The sequence below is a fragment of the Phyllostomus discolor genome, chromosome 2 (genome assembly GCF_004126475.2).
Source record: "Phyllostomus discolor isolate MPI-MPIP mPhyDis1 chromosome 2, mPhyDis1.pri.v3, whole genome shotgun sequence".
NCBI classification, from domain to species: domain Eukaryota; kingdom Metazoa; phylum Chordata; class Mammalia; order Chiroptera; family Phyllostomidae; genus Phyllostomus; species Phyllostomus discolor.
Window position 1 is genome coordinate 170,738,915 of NC_040904.2, and position 22,867 is coordinate 170,761,781.

At 37.1% G+C, this 22,867-nt stretch overlaps 1 protein-coding gene across 1 annotated transcript in view; it reads right to left on the reverse strand.

Annotated features, from left to right (window-relative positions):
* TMEM117 (transmembrane protein 117) overlaps positions 1–22,867 on the reverse strand; it is a 401,294-nt gene that overhangs the window by 70,193 nt on the left and 308,234 nt on the right. The window contains exon 6 of the mRNA XM_028532914.2: positions 2,998–3,157. Within this exon, the coding sequence (XP_028388715.1) occupies positions 2,998–3,157 (160 nt within the window). The remainder of the gene's footprint in view (positions 1–2,997; positions 3,158–22,867) is intronic.

The following is a 22,867-nucleotide window of genomic DNA, read 5'->3' on the forward strand; positions in this document are numbered from 1 at the left end:
TAGTTCCTGTAACTTCAACATAATGCTCCCACAGGGGATCAAAGTTTGCCTGAAACTCAGTGCTGTAAGGCCACTTCTTTATCCTCATCAAGCAGTTCCTACTCTGGGCCTGCTGCTGCCCATGGGAGGCTCTGTATAGAGTTATAAGCTACAGTTTCTGCTCTATAGGGATGGAAATGCTGATTTGCCATCCAGGTACAAACTTTCAAGAAGTCAAAAGCAAGAAGAAATGACATGGCTGCAATGAGCGGGAGTTGGAACAGTCCTCAATAGTAGGGTGTAGATGAGCAGAGCAAAAGAGAGACACATCTGGGGAGGGAAAAGAGGCTCACAGGTGTCCTGGAGTAAGCATGCTGTGGTCAAGGGCCAAGCTACAAGCCCTTTGGTCTGGGGAGAGCCTGAGCACAGGAGATGTGGGAGAAAACCCAGCCAGGGCCTGACCTTGAAGGGCACTCAGAGAGTGTTCCTGTAGTCTGGACTTTACTCTTAGACAATGAGAAGCCATTGCTGGCTGAGAAGTGACACGCACAACATGGGGTTTCATATTGGAGGTTATGAGGGTGAACTGCATAGGGTATATGGTGGCAGGGACATCTGGAGAAAGAAGGTTCCACAGGAGAGTATTTTGTGATCATACAGAGGAGAGAAAGGACTGCCATGGTGACAGAGAAATGAGATGGAAGGATTAGGCTACAAGAGACAGAGCAAAGGGTGAATCAACAGGCTCGGCTAGCTGGCTCAGTCTTGAGGGAGAGAAAAAGAGCTAACAGTCTTACTTTGGGGGCCCAGTTTTGACATTTTATATTACACACCTACTAATTTGGCCATTGAGACCCAAACTCTCTCCTCTTTCCTTTGGGGCTTCCTCACCCCCAGACAGTTCACAGATGGACACAGTCCAATCCTGTCCCAGCAATCTGGAATTTGGCCTGGCACCTAGGGAATGGTCTCCCTGTGTTGGTTATGCCATCTGTGAGCTGGGAAGCTGAAAACCCACTTTAGAGTAAGAGAGAAAGAGAAAGCAGAAGAGAAAAAATATGAGCTGGAGAGGAAAAGGTAGGTCTGGGCTCCCTGTCACACCTCAGACTTTGCTCCCATGTGTCCCCCCCAGAACCAATGTGTCGTCCCAGATTCTGCAGGGCATGCTTATGAACACAGGAAAATACTCCCCTTGATTAACTTGGTTGGCAGGGTTATTGTTACTTGTAGCCACAATGACTATTCCTCAGCACTAACTTTCTATCTTCAGTCAACTGGTGCTCTGGCCACTCTCTGAACCCTTCAGCACTTCACAAGTCAGTAAACGTTTTCAGGCCACTTCCTTCATCCAGAACGTCTTTCCCTTCTCAATCCTGCTGACTCTGCCTGTACAAATCCTGATTATATTTCCTTTCTTCCATCTCTCTCTATTAGGTAAGTTTTGAGTGAGTCCATAATATCTGTAAATTGTAATGTTACATTTTCCCACTTCCAGTCCCTGCTTTCAGTAGACTTTCTGATAGAATTGTTAAAACTATGTAAAGTTAGAGGTGGTGGATGGTAGTAGGAAATCGGGAAATTTATGCTGTCAAATATGTAAGTTTAAACACATTCAAAGGACAGTGGTCTGCTTGTCTACTAATACCCTTGACTCTTAGATGGATTCAAAGAGATACCATTGGGTCACTTGGACGAAGCAGATATTTCACATAAGGAAGTATATTAGTTAAAAGTATTAAATGGAAAAAGATAAAAGTCTGTGGATAAATAGTACATGACCTATCATTGCATAAGTGCTACAAATTCAGTTTTATAAACATCAGAAGTGGTTCTACAGCAAGACAGATGGAACCACCAATGCTTTCTTATTCAAAACCCAGGGCTGGCTCCACTCTGTGAAGCTATCCCACTGGACTTAGAAGAACAAATACACCAATTTTTAGGTGAGACAAAGTATTCAATTTTATGTCTTCCAATAATTTTTCTGCTAATTTTTTAAAGCAATAATGTATTTTAAATTATCATCCATTAAAACAGCTATATACTCTAGGAACCACGCTGAACCTAATGTTTAGGTTATATTATATAAAAAAGACAGCTTTTCTCTTTTACCTCTTTTAAGACATGACAGAATCTTTCTTATAAAGGCCTCTTGTTACCTCTAGAAATGAGAAAACCAATCTGCTATCCTGTGAAATCTCACATAAATCCGGAACACAATGGAGTAGATCTGCTTTCCCTTCAGCAATGGCAGCCTTTGTTCTAATAACTCACAATGCCTCGGGAGAGAACAATCCAAAATTACCTTATGAAAGCAATAAGAAAATGTCTAGCAAATGGATGGACATATAATGAACAAGATAAAATGCCAAGAAATAGTTAATGTCTCTTTCTGTCTCATTCAAAAGATACTCCTAAGACCCCCAAAGCATTCACACTGGAAGATTACATGAGTAGCACTGGTTAGCATGATGCTATTGTACAAACAATCTGTTGCTAAGCAGAGCAGAAATACTGTTTACATGAAATGGAAGGATCTCTGGTGAATACTGAAAGTGGTCATTTCCATACCCAGGAAGAGCATTTTCACATTATTCCATTTCAACTGCCGTAAACCCTGAGTTGCTTTGGCAATTGCTTATCCCCATTTTGCTGGCTCTATAGCATCCTCATCTCTGCAGCTTTCCATTTACTAAATGACAGGGGGTCTTTTGTGGTTTGTTTTCTTTTGTTTTGTTTTCCCTGAAGCCTTGGCAGGAAACACCACCATGCTGCAGGGTTTCTAGGGGCGCACCTGGCAATGTTCATTCAAGGAATTTTTGGTGCCCCTCTCATAAAAGCCCAGTGGCTTATCCCGGTAAACTGCTGAAATATGATCAGAGGAGGGCCCCATTAATAGCAGCTGGAACCACGCACTCCTCTATCTTTACAGAGCCTTTGGCTGTAGAGTGTGTGTTATACTCAGAACAAAGCACAGAACGGGCTTTGGTGTGAAGAGGGAAACACAAAGACACCTACCTGCATTACAATAAGGAGGTCAAAGACCAAAATGAAAGAAGCCAGGAAAGCTCTGGAAACCTCATCACTGGGCAAAAAACCCCGATTCAGCTTGTCCCAGCTGATCCAGTCAGTTGTAATGACGAGGACAACCACAGAAGTCAGAGTGAACAGAACCGTCCTGTAAGAAACAAGACACTCATTAAAGAACATAGGACACACTAATGCAGACAGCGGGCAGGGCACACTTTCTGGGCTATACTCGGTGTCTACCCCTTGCCAAGTGCCTACTGTAAGGCATAGTCATCAAAAGGAAGATAAAAAATGGAAGTAAATGAAGTGCTTTCTTTCAGAAAGTAATTAGAAAAAAGTATAATTGCATCTCCTCCAAGATTTTTCCCTTTAAGGACTTTAAGTCAAGGACTACAGAAAAAATAATTAACAACAAAAATATTACAAATGACCTTGGTTAGAGCACATGTCACAGAGAGAACACTGGTATGTACTTCTCACTGCACACACATCATTTACTGAGGGTGGTGAACACGGGTGATGGTAAACAGGTGAAGAGGTCCTTAGGTTCTATTTTTGTCCAACAAAAGAGAGGAATAGTGAGATGTCACATTGTCATCCTCGTAGCCTGAGAAGCTCCACAGAAAAACCACCTCTACATGCCTACAGTAGCCTCTTCTCCTCAGAGAACTCAGGACACAGATGGTTTGTGGCCTCGTGACTGTCTGGGTCACACCATGTAATTGCCCATTTTCTGTCATCAGATACTAAAGGCCTGAGATTTTCTCTTATAGATCTGTGTAGCCCCATAAAAGTTTGCATAATTATATGCAGATAAAATTCAATGAATGTTTGTTAAAATTATAACAATTATCAATTATGCTTTTTATAAAAATAAAAATACTTTATCTTTAATATTCAAAGTAAATCTGAAATATGAGCAGTGCAGATTTATTTGCCGGACAACTGTTTACAATGCAGTATCTGCTTTCAGAGCTGTAGTGGTATCTGGGTATTGTTTTGAACTCTAAACAAAATTGTCAAGTATTTTGTTTAAAGTTTTAATCCAAAGAAAAAAATTAAAGAAAGAAAATGAAGAAAAAAGAAAAAGAAATGGAAGGAAAATAAAGGTAAAATAATACCTAAGATGAATACATACCCATTTTTGGAATTAACAAATTGTTTTTACCCTCTTATTCTATATAATAATGATATTCCAAAAAGAATAATATGAATTATCCTAGATTCTTCTTTTGAACTGAATAAAATATAAATTTCTAAACCAAAATTTTGGGTTTTCTTTTCACAATATTTTACTTGGAACAAGTTATATTTTGATATAATGGAAATAATTTAAATAGATTTCCTCCATGAATAGAAAAGATATTTAATTTTGAAAACATTTCTAATAAAAATTCATTTCTCTTATTAAAGTTAAAAACAGAATAATTTTATGTCCAAAATATAAAAACAGATTTTTTCTACTACCATTAAAAATATCTTTACTCACTCTTAGAAATTCAAATGGATTAAAAATTATAAAAATTATTTTTACAATTTAACAGAAAGAAATGGCAAATATTATATTGTTAAGCCTAATAATAATGTGATCTTAAACAAATTTTCCTCCAGATTAAGTCAATTTGTTTGTGGTTTTATTATTTTGAGTTTGAGAAACTTTAAGCAAATCTGAATGAAATTACCACAATTTCTTTTGTCAACAAGGAACATAACAAACTCTATGAAGGAAAGATAAACACTGACTATTCTTCAATGCTCCTTTGGGTAATAAGGGTATTTCCTCATCACTTTTCAAATAATGTCCCATAAGGATGCTATGAATCTACACAGTTCCTCAGGAGGTACTGTGTGGCTGAAGAAGTTGGTACATGGCTGGGGCCCCAGTTCCCTCAAGCTCCTTCTTTGCTTCCCCAGCCTCCTTCATAAAACTACTCATCTCCCTGTTACCAGCAGTGCAGCATGAAGCTCAGGGAAAGCAAGAGCACCCAGCACCTCCCTCCTGCTCCATGGGCAGGGTCCTTTCTCCTGCTCAGAGTCTGTGGTCTATGGGTTAATAATTTTGGTATCATCCCCTGCACTTTCCCTGAGAAATACCTGGAAGCTCTTTTTTGAGGATAGTTGATTATATAGGAATTTGTACTTTAATATTACTTCATTGGTCTAAATATGTAAACTGAGATTGCAAAGTTAAATATTCTGAGGAACATTTTTAGATGTAAAATCTGTGAGTTTGGAGTACTGCTGAGCAATCAGAAACCTCATCTATTATAAGATTTATAAAAGAATTGTTCTCATTCATGTAAATACTTTCATTGTGAATTTCAAATGTAATTGAAATTAATCATAAGCCCTGGCTGGTGTGGCTCAGTGGATTCAATGCTGGCCTGTGAACAAAAGGGTCCCTGGTTTGATTCCCAGTCAGTGCACATGCCTATGTTGCAGGCCAGGTCCCCCAGAGGGGGTGTGTGAGAGGCAACTGGACATTGATATTTCCTTCCTTCTCTTTCTCCCTCTCTTCTCCTCTCTAAAAATAAATAAATAAAATCTTTTAAAAAGTTAATCATAAAAGTTTTTGGTAATTGGAGTTTTTCATAATGCCTGTTGTTTAAAATATTTCTAAGACCAAATCTGTATTAATTCACCTCTTAGATGTTTGCTTTACTTGATATGTTTCATTTAATCCAATATATAGTACTCATTCTAGAGCTTTCATAAATGTCTCCCTGGCTTTATGAAGTACTTCTGTTTTAACAAACAGTACTGCTATAGATCTCAAGAAAAAATTACTGGTAATATTTTATTACTCCAAAGGGAAATTAAAGGAGATATTCTACCTGATATTTAATATTAATGTTACAAAAAATAAAAATGGCAATTATTAAATATGAATACATGCAGCTCTGAGAAAGAGCCCTAAAAATAAAGACTCAGGAGAATGAAGAAAGAAAAGGAATCGGGGGACTAACATACATTAATCGGGCATTAGTCCTCCAAAATTATACTCAGCACCTTGGCTAGACTTGGCTAAAGAAACAAACGTGAGCCCTGGCTGGCGTAGCTCAGCAGATTGAGCTCGGGCTGCGAACCAAAGCATCGCAGGTTCGATTCCCAGTCAGGGCACATGCCTGGGTTGTAGGCCACAGCCCCCAGCTACAGCATATTGATCTCTCTCTCTCTCTCTCCTCTCCCTCCCTCCATCCCTTCCCTCTCTAAAAATAAATAAATAAAATCTTAAAAAGAAAAAATATATTAAAAAATAAAATAAAATCAGTAAGTTGTATTTAAAAAAAGAAACAAATGTGTTGCATGTGGTTTGATTTTCTGAGCCACTTCTTATAGAATTGATAGATTTTATTATGCTATGATAATCCAGTCAAAACACCAGTTTAAAACAGCTATGACCCAGTCAGATTACACAAAACAGTCACTTTTATGTGGAACTGCTACGAAGGAAACAGCAATAACAGGGAATAGCCATTACAGCAACACACCTCTCACCATGTGCTTGGTGTTGGTGTGAGCACTCTCTGCCAATTAATTCATATAATCCTTACCACAATCCTGTTATCACCACCCTCGATTTCCAACTGCTGAAACTGAGTCCCAGGAAATTCAAATAACCTGATGAGGCTTACAGACTTATAAGTTATTTAAAATATAAGTGATATAAGATGACTCAAACCCAGGCTAACTCATAGCAGTCTGTGTCATAACCACAGTTCACATGACCTCTCACAGAAAGCAACTGTTATTACCCTCCTGTTCCAATCTCTGTAGCTAAGATTTCATTTATTTTCCTTGGAGAATTATCATCCAGAATATTTAACATTGAGAAGTAAAACTGACAGAGACTGACGACCACGGCCAAGGAACTACTAAAAGGAATATTTTCATGGCAGTGGAAATGGAAATGGAGGCTGGCCATCAATACGACATCCTTGGGTTTTATTTAAGCAATATGGCTGAAAAGATGTTTACTCTGGACCATGCTTCTTGGCAAGTTTCAGCTTCTCTTTTTAAGAAGCATCCGAATTAAGCAATTATCTGGATTAATCCCCTTCAGGCTGCAGCCAGCACCAGCAGGACATCCTGGCTCATCAATTTCACTGTCTAGTTTCTGGCCACCAAGTAGAAATAACTCATACATAATTACCAGCTTGAGTGGTTAGTCTCACTTTCATGTTTTCAAAATTCCAATTTGTTTGCTTTTCCTCAGTTGTGGCTAATTCCTCTCAGATTAACAGAATTAGAATGTGAGACCAAGAAGGGTTAACAGTGCCTTTCTAATCCAATGGCATCCAACCTCTGGGGTGGGCTCCTGGGAACCACAGAGATGCTGCTGAGCATGTGTGAATTTATATGTGACTACGAGTTGTTGGTAAATTGAACGAGTAAAATACTCCCAGACAGGTTAGGGGACTTGCTCATGTCACAGAGAATGCCTGAGACAGAACTTCAGTGAGATCTTAGATCTACTGATTCTGAGAAGGGCTCACCCTATCATAGTAACCCACTGTCTTTCTTAAACTAACAATGTGCAGATATTCTCAAAAATTTAATATCATCTTGATCTCACCTGGAAACTCACACATTTCAGAACCTGTTCAAATATCTATTTTATATGGTAATCATACCTGTAAGTAAATGTAGATAACCCCCCAAAATGTAGTGTAATTTATAGTCCGGATCATTCCATTCTAACTTCTGAATTTTTTTAAAAAGCTAAACTTCATTATAAGTAACTAAATTAATTACTATTGTTTTACTTCTTCCATTCGTAACCACCTTAAGATGGACTTCATTGCATAGTCAAATTGCCTGAAAGCAGGCCTTAATCAAGAGAGGGAAGAATCAGCACTAGGTTCTAAGAGCCAACTCACAGGGCTTAACTATCACACAATTTCATTTTAATTAAACCAAGTAGCAGGAATGTGTAGACTCTCCTAACTAATATGTTGTAAGTTCAGTCAAACAACATTGCAAAATTTGACCATATTTTACCCTACTAAGAATAGCAATTTCATGGGATTCAACATAATATGTTTGCATGTGTTTTAATATATTGGCTATTATTCATGTTCTAAATTATTTATAATTTTCTATTTCAGCCATGAATCTCATATTCCTTTCTGATCATGATGCACAATTACTGTAATATCTAAAAGGGAATAAAAATCAATTTTCATTTCTTTAAAAGATACTGTGTTAAATGTAACAATCAAAACAAGTCAGATCATGTGTCATAATTTCTCATAGTAAAATCAAAATCTGCAAATCCTATCAAAAAAGGAATGTTTAAATTTACCACCACAATAAAAAAATACATGGATCAAGACAGCAAGTTTAAATTTACAATTAACTTGTGATATATTCTCATATTTCAAGTGCTAAACACAGGAAATGAAATGCGACATAGCAATGGAATTTAAAATGATTTAGTACTGTAATTTCTGTCCATGATATTTGGAAAGGAAAATATAATAAACAGGAATAAGAAGAAAAATACTTTCCTCCCTTTTCATTGTGGAACCAAGAGCCAGTTCAAACATCCAGTTCCCCTCTGAACTGTAAGTGCCAGCACACAGAAGTCACAGATGGCCAGGAGAGAAGGCCAACCCTTTTCATTTTGCTTGTTTTAATTATCAGTGTTTGCCATTGCAATTCTGCGAGAAAACCAATCAAACACTCGAGGTCCTCAAGCCAGTTAATCCTGAAATATGTGAGTTTATTCAGCAGCACAGCCTAGCTGATGGAGTCAAGGTCACTCCTCAGACAGTTGGTAAGTAATGCTTTAGTGTCCTTCTGGTCTCCTACTCTTGAGATCAGGAAGCACTAACGGAACACAAAGGTAATGTTTGCTAAGTGCCCTAGTGAAAGAGCACAGATTCTCCATATGGCTTGTAAGTACATGCGCCTGACAGTTCTTGGCCAACGTGGACACCATTGTTGAGACAGGATCCCTGAGAAAGGAGATGCAGTTATTAACTCATCTTGTTTGTGGTTCCACTGGGATCTGAAGTCTGTAAAGGAAATTATTACACTATAATGTTGTCCATTAAGTAATACATTTATGTATTATTTATCTTTATATTGATTACTCCATGTAGAGAAGTGCCCTAAACACAGCAGGAGCTCAAAAAACCCCGAACAATTGAAATGAAGAAACAACTGGTGACTCTGGTTCCTGAAATGGCATGGAAGAGGTGGCTGAAAAGACACGTGGGATCAGGGCATTTGACCATTAAGTTGTAATTTATGTGGAACAGTGTCAGGACATCTTCAGCTATGGAAACAATGTCCTTTGGAGTTCTCAATGCTCAACCATTGCAGCCTTGTTCACGATCCTGGGCATCAACAATCTTGATAATAGAGTGGCACGTGAAATGACCGTATATGTTTTAGTTGCTTGAATTCTACCTATGCCTGAGTAAGGTTAGTTTACCCAGATGTATTTAAAGTCAGCTTATTGATATAGTTATTTTTGGTCAGGAGAAAGGATTTTTTTCTTTGTGTTTTACAGTTTTAGGTGTGGAGTAAAATGTTTAAAAAATACTACTAATATATCAGCACATCATTGGTACATAAAAAATAGATGAATGAATAAGTGAATCTATTTAACTTGGGGTAGATAATTCTTGTTCCTTGCCCTTCACCAAGCTCGGATTTGACTGCAATTGATAATACCTCTTCCAGTGTTTACAGAGCTCCAAAGAATGAGGTCTATGTAAAATTAGAGCCGATGGTCCTAAATGGGCATATTCATCCTGTGGGTCTCTTAGCAAACTCACCAGCCCAATTTTTCTTCTCAATGAAAATTACATTGTATACACTAAAAATTCACACATTCAAGAGAATAAAACATATGAGACATACTCTACTCGTTGTTATCCTGAGTAGGAAATATTATCACAAGTGCAGTAATGAATGAGGTAATAAACTGAGCTATAGATAAATGCCCACTAACTACTACTAGTATCAGCAAGAACTATAACAATTATTGTTTAAGGAAAATTAAGGGATAGCTATGATACTCCAAACATACTTTTAACTTTTAAAAATGCAAAGTAGAAGTTTTAAACTAAACATACCAAGCTTCATGACTTTTCCTGTTGTCAATTTGCTTTTAAAAGAAATACAGAAAAAAGAAAAACAAGGATCTCATCAAGTAAGAGTCAGCAATACAATAGTATGCTTTATTTGACTTTTTTAAGATAGAATGAATTTGCATAATAGCTTAAAAATAAATGTTCAAGTAAAATTTTGTGACTTTCTTGAAGCCAAAATGTTTACATAAGTCAAAACCAAGGCCCACAGCATATTTTGAATATCATCTCAAATATCTCTTGGATAAGATATATCATCAGGAGACTGTTCTTTGGGAAAAATACTTCAGTACGCTCCATAAGTACCCCTGAAAAAAAGAATCATTTCAATGACTTTGGGCACATAACGATGTCTAGGAAAGCAGATATTATGAACATAAAATACTTTTTCTTTATGAAAGAAGTCCATGAAATAGATAAGAGGAACAAAAAATCTTTAAAGTTGTACAAAATACTTAAGGGAAGTAATGTCATGTCACAATGGAAGATCAAAACTTAGATTCACAAGAGACATTTCATTCTTGAATTCTAAAGGAAAAGATTTTTTAAAGCATCTAAAACTTTATTACTGCAGATATATTTAGCTTCTCTTGGGCACTCATGAAAAAACCTTTGATTTATTTAAGATAACTTAGGACAAATTGGGGAAAAGGCAATATCTCACTTAAAAATAACAGAAGGGCATTAGTGATCAGAGGACCATCTAATAAATTTGATTAATTAATAATTGCTTCTTGGCATTTAAAAGGCAGATCATCAGCCTTGTCTGTTCGACCCAGTGGAGAATTTTGAAGCTGTCTAAAAATGTGTAATTCATCAAGAACTTAGAAAGCTCCTTGAAAAAATTCTATTTCAAGTAATATACAAGACTGGGAAATAGTATTGCTTTTGAATGAGGAAGTATTGTAATGTGTGCAAGGTTGCAGAAAATTCAAGAGACATTTTTTTTGTGTCATATCATGCCAAAGGCACAGAGCTCAGCGGAGAGGACATAGGAATGAGCTTCTGCCCTTAAGGGACTTGTTTGCCAGTTGAGGAATGCCAGTACCTACAGATAATCACAAGTAAAAGCCATAAAGCTACAGACATTTCCAAAGAATATCTGATTTATTTCTATTCAGGTATGAAAGGTAGCTGGGAGGTTTAATAAAATTAGACCTAAAAGATGGCTGCATTTCTAAAATGGAAAGGATATAACAGGCAAAAGACAAATTTAAAGGAAAACGTGGAAGTGTTAGTGGGTGGGTAGTGAACCAGGGAGGAAGGATAGAGAATGTTTCCAAAATTTCTAGATTGTATGACTAAAAGGATTGTGAAGCTATTAACTGAAGTGAGAGATATGAATAAAGCAGGGATGACATGTTACAAATTCCCTTTTGGACACGCTGCTGAGTTAAAGGGCCTGCAGGACATATGTACAGGAATGACCAACAGACAGCTGGAGAGAGTAATTGTTACAGTCATGGAGAGAAATAAAACTTTTCAGGTAAAAAATAAATATTAAAAAAGGATAGGGAAAATCAAGGGCAGAACTTGCAGAGCACCTCTCTTTATGGTGTATCCAGGGAAGATGAAGACCAGAACTGTACAAGAGATTCAGAAGAAAACAATGTTACAGAAACCAGAGGAAGATAATTTCAAGAATAATTGGTGGCCCCAAATTCCAAATGCTACATAGAAATTTTATGGGATAAAGACTGAAGATGGATCACTGTCAAAGATACTTTTTCTTCAACACAAGACTCCTTGGAAAATTGCAAAATTGGATGTAAATGTAGTTCCAGATATTTTCTCTGTAAACTCAGATATGGGACTAATTTGTGTTCTGCTCCCGGGATCTCTAGTAAAGAGGAAGAGAAAAACTAAGGGAATTGAGTAATTCAATTTAAAACAATTTGGCTGTGATTAGCCACATAAATGGCAGTTCATTAGAATTTACCCAAGTATATCAGGCAAAGGTATTTAATGTTTCCATTTTCTGGTATGTTTATGAGTGAAGAATAGCCACTTCAAGTCATTCTGTTTTGTAAAAATGTATTTCTCAGTAACAGATTTTGACTTGACTTGATCATTTCTTCATTAAGAGAAAGTAGTTAGCACATATATTTGAGGGACAACTGTATATCAGCATAGAATTATGACACCAGTATATTTACTCTTAAGTACTTTAAAAGGCAATTAGGGAAATTAGTTATTATCTAATTAGGAATTAGATAATATAAAAGTATAATCAGGAATAAAGGGAAGTTGTAAGGAGGCACTAGAATTACTTGGTGTCCTAGGGGAAGAGAAAAAATTCAAGACAAAGGATCACCTTAGACAGAGGCATAAAATTGGTAGGAATCGTCACATTGATTGTGAGGCAATGAATAAGCCTACCTAGAGATGGCAAAAGAGGGGATATAGATTGGAGAGGGAGCAAAATAAGATTGGATATTATAGGTAAGGTCACAGTGTTGATGGCCTTAAAAATCTCCAAGAAAAGTTTGATTTGATGCTATAGAAAAACAATTCTATTGATTGTTTTTTAAGAACAGCCCTATCCATCAAAACAATTAGTTGTAGGACGGCTTCAGTCCTAGAGGGAAATAAGAAGTCAGATTGAGAAAGAGCAGAAAGTGGACTATTGTAATAATGAATGAAAGAGGGAAAGTATTGACTGATATGTACAAAAACAGGTATGCTGGGAAGAAAGCTGGTTTAAGAACAGAAGATTTGAGACAGATATTTAGATAGCTTCAGAAACCAACATTTGCTTGCCTCAGGTGCCATAAACCTTGTAACGGACAACCTTTGAAGATGACCCCCAATGACCCCTCGCACAATCTCCTCCCCTGGAATCTGGGAAGAACCTATGAATGTGATAAGAAATCACTCTTATGATTATGTTAGCTTATATGTCAAAAGGAATGTTACAGATTTAAGTAAAATTACTAATCAGTCCACATTGGGTAAATCAAGAAGGAGATTATCTGGCTGGGCCTAACCTAATCACACAAGCCCTTTAAAAACAGAGCTTTCTCTGGATGGTAACAGTAGATCCAGTTGGAGAGTCTTGAAGCAGGGGAGATTTGGATCTTGAGAGGGAAACTCCGTGTTGCTGAGATGGAGGGGTTCATGGGACAAGAACATGAGTGGGCCTCTAGCTACTGAGAGCAGCCCTGGAGGGTAAACAGCCAGAAAATGGGGATGTCAGTGCTGTACCTGCATGGAGCTGAATTCTGCCAATGAGAGAAATGAGCTTAGTAAAGGGCCCCATGTTCCAGGTGAAAATGCAGCCAGCTGACAACTGGGCTTAAGTCTGTGCAAAGTATCCAGCCACATTTTGTTCAACTTCCGACTTACAGAAATTACGTTAAGATAACACGTGGTTGGTTTTTAAGACATCATGTTTGTGGTAATTTGTTATGCAGCAATGGAAAACGAATACAGCTGTAGAAATTTAGGATTCCTGGGATTCTAAAAATCACTGCTCATTGGAAACTTTTCCAAACTAGATACAGAAAAGAAATGCTTCTCTTGATATTTAGATAATTAAAATCAACTAAAATCATTACCTACCCAAACTGGAAAATAAACCTAAGCTTCTGTGAAACATCTTTCACAGGAAAAAGCTCATTGAGTAAGAAAACCAAAATTAGTCTTAAAAGAAAATTCAGTCTAGCTACTTGTTTCCAAGTGCATAAACAATTGTAAGGAAAGTCTTTTCTTAAAATTTCACCCCCAAAAATGATGCTCACTCAACCATATGAAAACCTCTAAATGCAATTATTAATAGTTCAATTTGACTTACTATAGCCCTAGAATCCATTTGACAGGATCTACTGCATGAGAAAAACTCTTGGTATATTTCAAAAGAAAACTTTATCAAAGGAAAGAGAAAGTGGTTTCCAATTGTGTTTCATACTATTTATTTATGAGTACTTAGAAAAGATAGTCATTCTTTCAGGCTTAATGTCTTAATCTCTGATCAAAATGATTATAATGAGGATAAAGAAGAAGTAGGTGATGATGATGACAGTTAAAATGTATTAGGTAGTTATAATTAAATTATCACATCCATCTACTCACTTCATTCTCAAACCAATCCTATGAGGTAAATATTATAATCACTTCATTTTGCATATAGAATGTGAGACCTAAGTAACCTGTTTAACAAAGCTATTACTAATATGGAGCTTAGATTTAAACCCAAGTCTCTCTGAGTCCAATGCCAAGGTCTTAACCACTATGCTGTTCGAATCACCTATTTATGATGTTGCTGGGATTGAATAAAATATGTGTGATACTATTGAAATTTTAGATGTGGTTATTACACTTAAAGGATGGTAGTCCAGTCCTTCTTGAGTCTCTTTCTTCCAAAGGATTCAACAAAGATAAAGCTACTAAAATTATCTCACTCATGAATAGCTGGGAAGTTTTTCTTTCAAATAATAAACTATGTTTAAAAACTTTAGAGATGATGCATTTACTATACAAAACCAAACTTACCACTGGCACTAATTTCCTACACTTTCTTGGTCCCATTAGGTGATGAGAGGGCCACTCACCCTGGAGCTGGGCGTGTGCGGGTGCAGGCGCAGCAACACCTCATTTGGCCCATGGGGAATCGGAGAGTGCCATAGATAACTTTGGTGAAATTACATGATTTTCAAAAATTATCATCCCATCATGATTGATTTTCAAAACATTTAAAGGATCTGCAGCCCTGCGGGTCTCTGTTAGGTAGATTTCAAAGATAGGATATTTTTTAAATGTAATATTTGAAAGAACTTAACTCATCCACTACCATGTTGTACATTTCACTGAGTCTACTCTTCTCATTCCTTAGAGCTACAATTTAGGTACTTAGCCTTCTAACACCCTCCTTTTCCTTACTTAAGAGTAGGGGCCTCTAAGTGCTGTTTTGCTTTCCTTTACAGTTTAGGGATTTTAGAAGGTCAAAGGCTAGGTTGTCCCCTTTTCCCTTACTTTCACTGATTTTTGTGTCTTTTTCTAGAGCACAGATCCTTTGATGTTGGTGATGCCACGTGAATTAACTGCACATTTGGTAACAAGATGTTGGAACTGCATGAGTCCAATAAACACTTTTAGCACACACCAGTTGAGAAACTCCCCCCAAATATCAAAACCTCCTTGCTGCTTATGCTTGTGATAATAGTTCAAACGGCTCCTTATGGGATGTGAGAAACTATCCTACACAGCATGTTGGTATTGCTTGGTGGAAATGCTTTCTTCCTACATTATTTTCCTACTGGACCCCAGAAGGGCTGCTACTTGGGAGCAGTGAGCCGTGTGAGGGGGGGTGAGGTGGAGACTGCTGCCTGAGAGTTAAAGCTCACCCAGAAAACAACACGAATTAGAGAGAGAAAGTAATGTGAAAAAAAATAGTTTTTTATTGCTTATTTCCAGTACTTAGATGTACAACCCCTGATCCTGAAAGAGGTTTCTGCATCTATCCTTTCCAAAGTCTTAATCCATGTTTTGCTTTTCCAAATAAGCCACAACTAAGCCACTATGCATGCTTGTGCCAAATTGCAATTTCTTAAATGTTTGCACTTGTTAGGGAAGTATACAATTTTTACCTTTTTTTACCAATAGCTTGTTTATAAAAGTGTGGCAATGGACTGTTAGCAAATATTGAACCCCAATTACCTCAAAATTCAGAAACCAAATAATGTTTTTAGGCAATTTCCTGGATATTCAAAGATAAAAGACCTTTCACATCAAGATGATAAAGTGAATACTTCTGTAAGCCACTCCAAATCCTGTCTGAATAAAGATCTATAAAAGGAAATAAAGCCATTAATAGTAATGGGAGCCTAAGTGAGGAAGAGATTTTGCTGAGTCTCCAGAAGAGGACAATGGCTTTGGACACACGTGACACACAGTGAAGGCAGCAGGAGCACAGGCACACACAAAGGCTCAGGGGACAGGCCTTCATTCCAGTGACATTCCCAAGAGGCTCAGGGCAAGGAGATAGCGTGTATGAATAGCAAGCAGGAAAGTGCAGTGAAGATAACATTGGTAGACCTGTCTTCATTGTCTTCTTACATGATCCATGACTTTGGGTAACCGTTTGAGTGTGAAAGCAGAGACCCTATCTGACCTTGACATTGGCTGCATGGCCTTTCACTTGAGAACAGGTTTAATATAATCACTTTGATTGCATGACCACTCTTATTGATTTTTCAGTGAATTAAATGTCAAAATATAAGATACAGTTTAAAAACCATTAGTGGGTTTGCAAATGTTAGACTAAATCAATAGGCTAAACGTGGAAGGCAGTTGCAGAAATTTAGGAAAATCATAAACATGTGAAAATTAAACAACACAGAGTAGCCTATGGGTCAAAAATAAATTGCAAGAGAATTAGAAAGGATTTAAAAATGAATGAAACAAAAACACAACAGATCAAAATTTACAGGATGCAACTTTTAGAGGTAAAGTTAGAACTGCAAATGCCTATATTAAAAAAGAAGAAATTGGGGGAAAGAAGAGCAAGCTAAAAACAAAGCATAGAATAAGGAAAATCGTTGAGAAAGGCACTCATGTGCATGGAGTCTTTTGACCTCCACAGAACCCCCTTCCCATACACACACAGTGGCATAAAAATAGGCACTGAGCCCAGAACACTTGCTCACTAGGAGATAAAGACTCCTCATAGCCTGTGCTATACTAATTATCCCATATAGGAATGTCCTTCCCTGCTTTAGATTTGATGTGTGTTCCTTTGTTCTGCTGAAGCATGTGCAGCATGTGGCACTTGGCCAGTCCCACTGCTATACCTATTCCCTGAAAGGAAGTGACAGAGTCCCTTGCTCTGAGGTACAAGAGGGGTGCATGCAGGCCGTTTGTTCTGTATTGACTACTGAGAGAAACCCACTGGCAATAGGGAAATGGGTAGGAGACTGATGGCCAGTACTAAAGCTGATTTTGTTCTGTCTCTTCTTTAGGTGAGTAAAACATTGTTCCATCTAGTGATTAGCTGCACGTGCTGTGTTTTCCTTGGAGACTCTGATAGTAGGATGCAGTGGACAGAGTGTTCAGACTGCTACTCCTGGTAAAGAGCAACAGATGCCAATAAAAGAAGAATCAAATCAATAAAACACAATATTGATTCTTTGAAAAGACTGACAAAATTAATAAAATCTTTAGCTAGATTGACAAAAAAAGATTTAAATTACTAAAAGTAGTAATAAAAGAGGAGAAATCACTATTGACCTTTCAGAAATTTTTTTAAAAAGATTATAAGAGAATACTACAAAAAATTGTATGCTAACAAATTAGAAAACCTAGGTGAAATGGCATTTTTCCTGGAAAGACAAAAACTGTTGGAACTAAATCAAGAATACATGGAAAAATCTAAAAATACCTACAACAAGTAAAGAGATGGAATTGATAATTTAAAAACTCTTCACAAGAAACCCCATGTCCAGACATTGGCTAGCAAATTCTACACAATATTTAAATAAGACTTGGTATCAATCCTTCACACTCTACTCCAACAATAGAAGAGAAACAAACACTTCCCACATCATTCTACGAGGCCAGCTTAACCTGATGCCGAACCAGACAAAGACATCACAAGAAAAGAAAATTACAGAAGATTTCTTATGACTATAGATACAAAACCCCTCAACAAAACACTGGCAACCAAAATTCAGCAATTCAGCAACATATCAAAGAGGATCCTACACAACGCTCAACTGAAAGTTATACCAGGAATGTTAAATTAGTTTATCATGTGGAAATCAGTCAATATGATATATCTTGTTAATAGAAAATGGACCCCAACAAAAATATCACATGATCATCGCCAGAGACAGAGAAAAGCCATTTGGCAAAGCCAACCCTGAAACTCAACATCCTTTCATGATAAAAGCACAGACTAACCAAGAATAGAAGGAAACTTCCTCAATATGATAAAAACCACCCATGAAAAATCAGTAGTAACAGCTTACTTAATGATAGAAACTGACAGCTATCCCCCCAATATCAGAAAAAAAGACAAAAATGTCTGCTCTCGCAACTTATTCCATATTGTACTAGAGGTTCTAACCTGGCATCAGGCAGAAAAAATAAGCAGAAGAAATTGAAATAACAAAAGAGGTGAAACTCTATTCAAGTAATACAGGATATGGCAAGAGTAGGTTTACAGTTCTGAGTATCTGAAACACAGAGTTCATTCTTTTATTATTAATTTATTAACTATTGTATCATTTTTCATACAAACAACTATAAACCTACTTTTGCCTCACACTGTATACAGAAAATTCTAAAGTAATACAGACATACACATACAACATCTGTCCAAAAGATATCAAGTGATGCAATATGAAAAATAGAGACATTTATTGAAGAAGATACAAGATAAGAAACATTGTACATAGGACAATGACACCTCAGTCCCCTTCAAAATAGATACCTTGGGACTTCACACAGCTCTTCCATTCACTATCAGCTGCCCATCATATTTTCCTGAATCTCATCAATGGTCTGAAATCTGTTCTCTTGCAAAGGTGATTTTAGTTTTGGGAAAAGCCTGAAGTTGTCGAGTGCCAAATCTGGGCTGTAGGGGAGCTGAGTCACCTGGGTGACTAGATGTTTTGCCAAAAAATTCTGCACAAGACATGATGCATGAGTGGGCATGTTGTGATGAAGTTGCCAGTCACCAGTTGCCCATAGTTGTAGCCGCCTTCTTCTTTTTTTTTTGCAGCTTTCTTTTTTTTAATTTTATTTTAATCATTGTTCAAGTACAGTTTTCTCCCACCTACTCCCTCTCCAGCCCACCCACCCAACCCTCCCCTCTTCCCCCCCATTACCCCCCACACAGCTTTCTTAATCATCTGAATAGTTTCCATGGGGGAATGTTTAAGCTTAATGCAAAATTTGATACAGATTCTTTGCTCTACTCACTCAGTCATTTTGAATGCAATGGCCATATAGTACACATGCTCACTCAATGGTGTCTACCACCCCCACTGACTAGTACAGTGAAATCATCATTGTTCATGCATCCTCATTCCAGCCTACTCTCCTTGGCTGTCAGGTTATATCCATGTTGCACAAACTGTTCTCATTATATTAACAATGGCTGGACTTTTTCCAGACAGACCTCATACACACATGCATAAATACAATTATTGTACTAAGAAGAAATTAAGCAAGGGTGCAGGATGCAAGATCAATATACAAAAGTCAATCATATTTCCATACACAAGTAACGAACAATTGGAAAATGAAATCGAGAAAAAATTTTGTTTATTTTAGCATCAAAAAGAAGAAAATATTTAGGAATATACCTAACAAAAGAAGTGTAAGATTTATACTCTGAAAACTATAAAACACTGTTGGAAGAAATTAAAGAAGACATAAATAGACATTTCATGTTCATGGATTAAAAGACTTAATACTGTCAAGATGAAAATATTACTCAAATTGACATACATAGTCAATGCAATCCCTATCAAAACTCTAGCTGCTTCATTGGCAAAATTGGCAAACTGATCTAAAATTCATATGGAAATACAAGGCACCCGTTGGCAATAAGAGCAGGCATTTGGGTCAATGGAGTAAAGTTGAGAGTCTGGAAATCTACCCATATATTTATGGCGAATTGATTTCTGACAAGGGTGACAAGACCATTCAACTGGTCTTTTCATCCTCTGCTGGGATTATATCCTAAGAACGCTGAAACACCAATCCAAAAGAACCCATGCACCCCAATGTTCATAGCAGCACAATTTACAATAGTCAAGTGCTGGGAGCAACCTGGGTGCCCATCAGTAAATGAGTGGATCAAAAAACAATAGTACATTTACACAATGGAATTGTATGCAGCAGAAAGAAAGGAGCTTCTACCCTTTGCAACAGCATGGGTGCAACTGGAAAGCATTATGCTAAGTGAAATAAGCCATGCAGTAAAAGGTAAACACCATATGATCTCACTTTTAACAGGAAGCTAAACAACAAAACAAACAAACAAGCAAAATATAACCAGAGACACTGAAATAGAGAACAGGCTGACAGTGACCAGAGGGGAGAGGGGAAATATTTCAGGGGAAAAGGGGAAGGGTTTACAGGGGAAGGGTTTACAGGAACAAATACAAAAAACTGTACTTGAACAACAATTAAAATAAAATTTAAAAAATAATAATAGTAACAAAAAATAGTCTTTTTGATAAATGTTGCTAGCACAATTTAATAACCACATGCAAAATAATGAGGTTGAATAGCTACCTCACACCATATATAAATATTAATTCAAAATGGATCAAGGAGTTATTATAAGAGTTAAAACTATAAAACACTTAAAGTAAATTATAGGAGTAAGTATTTGTGACTTTGAATTAGGTAACTATTTTTTAGATATGATGCCTGAAGTACAACCAAGAAAAATATAAATGCATTGTACTTTTTCAAAATTAATAACTTCAGCACTTCAAAGAACAGCAAAAAAAGTGGAAATACAACTCAAAGAACTGGAGAAAATCGAATATCAGATAAGGGACTTGTACACATTGTGTATAAAGAATCCTTATGATTTAACAATAAAAAGACAAATAACTTAATCAGAGCAAAGGATTTGAATAGACTTTTCTCCAAATGCTTAATAACTACAAGAAAAGAAGCTCAATATCATGAGTCACTAGGGAAATGCAAATGAAAACCACAATCAGATACCACCCGACACTCACTAGGAAGGCCAAAGTAAAGATGGCAGACAATAACAAGTGTGGAGAGGGTATGGAGGAAGTGGAATGATCATTAGTTCTTTGAGTTATAAAATGGTATAACCATTAATGTTCAACACAAATTTATCACATAATCCATCAATTTCACTTCTAGATTTAGACACAAAAAATAAAAACCTATGTCCACACTAAAACTTGTAAATGAATGTTCATAGCACCATTATTCCTAATAGTCAAAAGTGGAAACAACCCAAATATCCATTAAGTCATGAATGGATAAAGAAAATGTTTTATCTATATAATAGAATACTCATATGTGTAGCAATAAAAAACAATAAACTATTGGTAAATGCTATACCAAGATTAACCTTAAAACTATTGTGTTAAGTACAATAAACCAGTCACAAAAGACTCCATATTGCACAGTTTCGTTTAAATGAAATAACCCAGAACAAAGGAATACATAAAGACAGAACACAGATTAGCAGTTGCTGGCCACTGGGAGAAGGAAAATGAGGAACAACTGCTTAAAGGGTATAGGGTTTTGAGGGGGTCATAAAAATATTTTAGAATTAAATAGAGGTGGTGTTTGCACAACATTTTGATTGTGCCACATGTCACTGAATTGTACACTTTAAAATGGTTAATTTTGATATCCATTTCACTTAAATAAAAAATAAAGTGTGAAAAAAAGTAAAACATATCCTGAATTTGTCCACTCGTCTCCATCTCAATTACTCACACTCTAGTCTAAACCACTGTCCTCTCTCACTTGGACCATATGAACATGGTCTCCTAACTGGAATCACTGCTTGTTGTGTTTGCTTCCCTTTGTCACATGCTGCACCAAAAAGCCAAAATGACCTTTTAAACTTGAACCAGATCATGCCACGCATTTCCTCCCAGGGCGCCTCACTGCACTAAGAATGAAATCGAAACATCCTACCTTAGCACTACACGATGTACACCTTGTTCCCCTGTCACGTGTCCTCTGGTACCACTTCACTCTGGCCTTTCCTGTATCCCTGGACCACACCAAGGTCCTCCTGCCAGTGCATTAGCTGCTCTCATCTTTCTTTGCCAGCCTTTTGTCATACCGTATTCAGTTTAAACCTCACACAGGGGTTCTCTGAACTCCTAATTATATATAATCACCCAAACATTCTTTTCCATATTCTTATTTTACTTCTCAACAAACAATTTATCTTAACAAAGCTGATATGCGTGTTGTGCATGTTTGTTTTTTATCTGTTTGTTTATTATCCACTATCCCCACAGCAGATATTCTGGAAGCACACTGCTTGATTTCTAATTCCAGCTCTGTCACTTTGGGGACAATTTACATTATCTGCACATAACTCATTAGATGGTTGTGAGGATTATATATGGTAATGTTTAGAGAATGCTTTAAAGCTGAATGCTTAGCTTTAACATATACTAAAGCTGAATGTCCAGCTTTAGTATATGTTAGTTATTCATTTTGGATTCTTCTAGTGAACATCTATGTAAAGGATAAAACAGTATTATTTTTATACAGTTAAACCACATCTTTATATTTTTCTCCTTTTGTTGGTTTTATGGCATCTCAAAAAGCATCTATCTGTTTTGTCAGATTTCTGTGGTTCTGTGACTCTTTGGTCCTTCCGACGCACATACACAGACACCACCTAAATGACAAAGGTTGCCCATGCTGTCATTCACTTCCCTTGCAGCGATTAGGTGGGACGGCTGCACTCTCCTTGTGCCTTCCCTTGCATTTCCTCATCAACATCATTCCGTCTGAGGAACTCTGCATGGACTTTCCATTCCACTGCACCCCTCTGCCCCAAGCATTCTCCTCTCAGAAACACTGTCAAGGGGTCCTGGGAGTTAAGACAACAGATTTTGAGGGAGAGAACAATACCGATGGGTCATTCTGAAGGTATTGGCACAACGTTCACATGTGTCCTTGGTGAGGAAAACATATGCCCCAGGGTGAAGCTTGGTTTCTAGTTGTAAACGCAAGGAGGTGACGGACAACACGGAGAGTGGATTCTGAATTTCCAGCTGGGGGAGATT